The sequence below is a fragment of the Microtus ochrogaster genome, chromosome 18, assembly GCF_000317375.1.
Source record: "Microtus ochrogaster isolate Prairie Vole_2 chromosome 18, MicOch1.0, whole genome shotgun sequence".
NCBI classification, from domain to species: domain Eukaryota; kingdom Metazoa; phylum Chordata; class Mammalia; order Rodentia; family Cricetidae; genus Microtus; species Microtus ochrogaster.
In genome coordinates this window covers 61,696,419-61,700,680 of record NC_022020.1, presented here as the reverse complement: position 1 = coordinate 61,700,680, position 4,262 = coordinate 61,696,419, and the positions used below count along the sequence as shown (strand labels likewise).

The 4,262-nt window shown below is 44.1% G+C and overlaps 1 protein-coding gene across 1 annotated transcript in view; it reads right to left on the bottom strand.

The window, feature by feature from the left end:
* Pstpip2 (proline-serine-threonine phosphatase interacting protein 2) overlaps positions 1-4,262 on the bottom strand; it is a 66,141-nt gene that overhangs the window by 945 nt on the left and 60,934 nt on the right. Inside the window, exons 13-14 of the mRNA XM_005356412.3 lie at positions 3,097-3,131; positions 2,019-2,079 (exon numbers count right to left, since the gene is read on the bottom strand). Of these exons, the coding sequence (XP_005356469.1) occupies positions 2,030-2,079; positions 3,097-3,131 (85 nt within the window). The 3' untranslated portion in view covers positions 2,019-2,029. The remainder of the gene's footprint in view (positions 1-2,018; positions 2,080-3,096; positions 3,132-4,262) is intronic.

Below are 4,262 nucleotides of genomic sequence, written 5' to 3'. Positions count from 1 at the left end.
ATAAATTTAAAAAAAGATTATAAGAAAAAAGAAAAAAATTCTCTGAAATTGAGCTCCAATTCATTGAGTTGGTGAGGAAATTAAAATAATACAATTTGAGCGACTCAACTCATGAAATGCATAGGCATTAGCATCTTGCCTTGGCACATGGGACGCCTGGACTCTGGGGAGCGAGAGTTCTATATCAAATGCTAGTCCTAAGCCCGTAGCATATGTGTGTTATCTAGATGAGAGCAGGAAGCAAAACGGTAAAATATTATTTTATATAACTATATAGTATATAAGTGTAATATTGCACTATATATATTTATTTAATAAGCTCTTGGGACTGCCAGTGCTTTGTCCCACAGCCATCATTCGCACTGTGGTCCAGAAAGCAGCTCTGCCAGATGAGGGATTCACTCACAGTGTCCCTGCTTTGTCTCTACTCAGGGCTCAGAGAAAGAAGCAGCCTTATGAAAAGGCTACAATTTATATTATGTGTATACCTAGTTAGTGAATGAGGTTTTTTATTTTTTTATTTTATTTTATTTTTATTTATTTTTGGTTTTTCAAGACAGGGTTACTCTGTAGCTTTGGAGCCTGTCCTGGAAACTAGCTCTTTTAGACCAGGCTGGCCTTGAACCCCAGAAATCTGCCCGGCCTGCCTCCCCATTTCTGGGATTAAAGTGCACCACCACTGCCCGGCTGAGAATGAAAAATTTTATGTCTTCAGTTGCCATCTCTTTATAGCAAACTTACTCACACCTTAAACATATTTATGAAGGAATTTAAGCTGTTCTATTTAATATAAATTGATACAAGCTAATTATTTCTTTTTTTGTTTTGTTTTGTTTTGTTTTTTGAGACAGGGTTTCTCTGTGGTTTTAAAGCCTGTCCTGGAACTAGCTCTTGTAGACCAGGCTGGTCTCGAACTCACAGAGATCCGCCTGCCTCTCAAGCTAATTATTTCTATTTAATTAAGACAACCTGGCTCCTGTCCTGTGTAGCTAATTAGGGATAAGTCAGCAAGTAGGCAGTTTGGGGGCCTGAAGCAAGGCTGGATATACTGATCTCCTGTGCTTTCTGGTGGGTGGGGCACGAGACTAACAAACCACCAGAGAGCACTGCCCAAACCTGTGCTGCCTCCTAACTGACAGTAAACTTCATCCATACCAAGGAGGGCAGAAGTGGCACTTCTCTAGGTCTTGCCATGGCTTCCCGCATCCATCCACTCTCCTGCCGTTCCCAGAAGCACGTGAGATCAGAAAAAGGCAAATGACTCAACTCTTCTAAATAGTTTTCAATGAAGAAGTAAGACTGTCTCGTCAGAGACAAATGGGAAACTAAGACAGACTACACATGGAAGAAGTAGATCCCTCCTTCTTCTTTGCTGCTAAAATCCCATACAGTCACGTCGCAGGCCCAGCCCACCCAGGCATGGAGTACCCTCTACAGGGAGTTTCCTTTAGTATTGCTTTTGGCTCCTGAGGCATTTCTCACACTGTGAAAATGAGCCAACTGTCTGAGGGCCCAGAGAACCAGACACTGTGTGGTCACCTCTGTAGCTCTGACTGGTTAGCAGTGCCGAGTTCTCCTCCAAGAATCCTTGTGAGGTGCTGGTTCGACTAATGACAACCTGTGACCTGGTACAGGCTGACTCCCATGATCCTCCTGTGTTTAGTGAGCATGACAACACTGATGTGGTTTTCACTGACCTCTCCCCTTTCAGGGAGTAAGGAATACGTTAAAGACTGAGAACCATGTGTGTTTTGCTTCTGGAGTGCTGAAATGTAGGTGTGTAAAAGCTACAAAAAGGGCTAAGCAAATTCAGAGAGCCACGTAGTAATGAAAAACGAAGGGGAAATGGCCTCATCCCAGCAGTTTTCCAATCAGCTTGCAGCTGTAGTGCTATAGGCAAAACCGGAAGGGAGGGATGCCACACCCACCAGGACGCTTGCCTCTTGGTGATGTTCTAAAGATCCCATGGCTTCAGAAACACAAACTGACAGGATTAAAAGAAGGTTGAAGACTCTTACCACCGCTGGCGCTACTGATAGAGCAAAGTGTAGTCCTCCACCAAGGAGTAATCTGGGTCTTCTGCAAAGAGAACACGAGACAAAATTAAGCTAATCAATGGGCTTGATAAATCCAGTGTTTCTCCACCCATGGGTCACAATCCCCTCGGGGGTCAAACAACCCTTTCACAGGAGTCTCCTATCAGTCAGATAGCCTGCATATCAGATATTTACATTACGATTCATAACAGTAGCAAAATTACAGCTGTGAGTAGCAAGGAAAATTATTTTTATGCATATCTGTGTGTGTGTTCAAGGGCTCAGCATACATACAGAAGTCAAAGGTTAACTGGTGAAGGTCAGTTCTCTCCTTCCACCAAGTGCGGTCCAGGCATCGAATTCAGGCTGCTGACCTTGACAGCGAGCACCCTCTAAGCCATCTTACCGGCCCCAAAATTCTTAACAGTTTTGAAACTTTTACTGGGACGCCAGATCAGCCTCAGTCAGCTCTTCCCTCAATCCCGTGAATACAGCTTCTTAAATGGCTAGTGCCCGAAATGATAAATTTTTAAACACACTATGTATCTCCTACCACGCTAAGGGTTTGAGATGATGGGAGAAGGCAAAATGCCTCTCTTCAAAGCTGTTGTAATTAACCAGAAAATAGAACTGACAAAAAAAAAATGTTGGTATGTGTGGTTCTCTCTGCAGTATTGCAGAGGAAAAGGAGCTCAGCATGATCTGAAAACAAGTCCTTGTTGGGCAGTGTTCAACATTATAATTAATAATAGAGTAAGAAGTCTTACAGTAAGATTCAAATACAGGCACAATCTCTTAGGAACTCAACCCTATCAGGAGTGCCCAACCCACCACCCATGGGCCACACGCAGCCCAGGATAGCTAGGAATGTGACCCGACACAGACTCAGAAACTTACTTAAAACACATCTCTTTTTTGTGTGTGGTAACTAGACTGCATAGTTCTGTCTCAAGTATGGACTCTGTAGATGATGGAGCCATGTCATAAGGTCAACAAGTCAGATTGCCTGGTTCTTATTTTAATCTAAGAACATCTGCCCTGGAAATCCCAAGAGGCATACCTGGTAGATGTTTAGGAACTGGGAGAGGTCCTCTCCTGGAAGAGATGGAAATCAAAGTCTTTCGGGTGAGCTCTTACTATTTTATCTTTCTACTCAGTCAAGGCAAACGATCTACAGCCCTGACTTGCGGAAGCCCAAAGGGCGGGCGCATATGAAGCTGGCGATCAGAATTCACAGGAGTCAGGAGTATGGAGCTCTGCCCAGGGCCCGCTGACAGGATTTTCATCTCAGCTGTTGATCTCCTGGCATCTCAGAATCTTGGTACATGGACTGAGAAACACAAACAGCTCTCGACTCTGCGAGAGTTATCAGCTCAGTCATACGAATGGTTTTGAGTGGTCCTTACGATCGACAGCGACCTCTCTCCCAAACACCCTCCACTTTTCCTAAAACTGGACAGAAAACTCAGCAGATGAGACCTCACTCCACTCCACCCCCACGGTTTGGCGTGGAATAAAAGTTTCTTTTCCCTGCAGACCCTTTATATTAGGAGCAGCATACTTTTTGTGCAATGGGCCAATGGAAGCGGCTTAGCTCTGCTGGCCACACTGTCTCTGGGGCACTTCTGCTCAGGTCTAGTAGGAAAACGGCCACATAGAAAGAGAGATCCGCTGACCACGCTCCAATAGCTTTCTATGTGAACACCGATCATTTAAAAATATAAGGCAGGGCTATGTAGATGAATCAGTGATTATGAGTGCTCACTGAAAGCCAGGCAGATCTCTGTGAGTTCAAGGTCAGCCTGGTCTACAGAGAGAGTTCCAAGACAGGTTCCAAAGTCACCCAGAGAAACCATGTCTCTAAAAACAAAAAAAAACAAAAAAAAAATGAGAGTGCTCGCTGCTCTTTGAGGAGACCCAACAGCGGCTCCTAAGAACAATTACCTGTAGTTCCAGCTCTAGGGAATGTGATACCCTCTTGAGGCCTCTGTGGACATTCACAGACACACAGCATGTAATGACATAGACAGACACATATATACACAGATAAAATAAATTTAAAAAAATGTAAGCCTGGTGTAATAGCTCATGACTGTAATCTTAGCACTCGAGAGGTGGAATAGGAAGATCTCTGTGAGTTAAGACCAGTCTGGGCTACAGAGTGAGATCCTGTCTCAAATGAACACAAACACCCATACACACACACACACACACACACACACCACA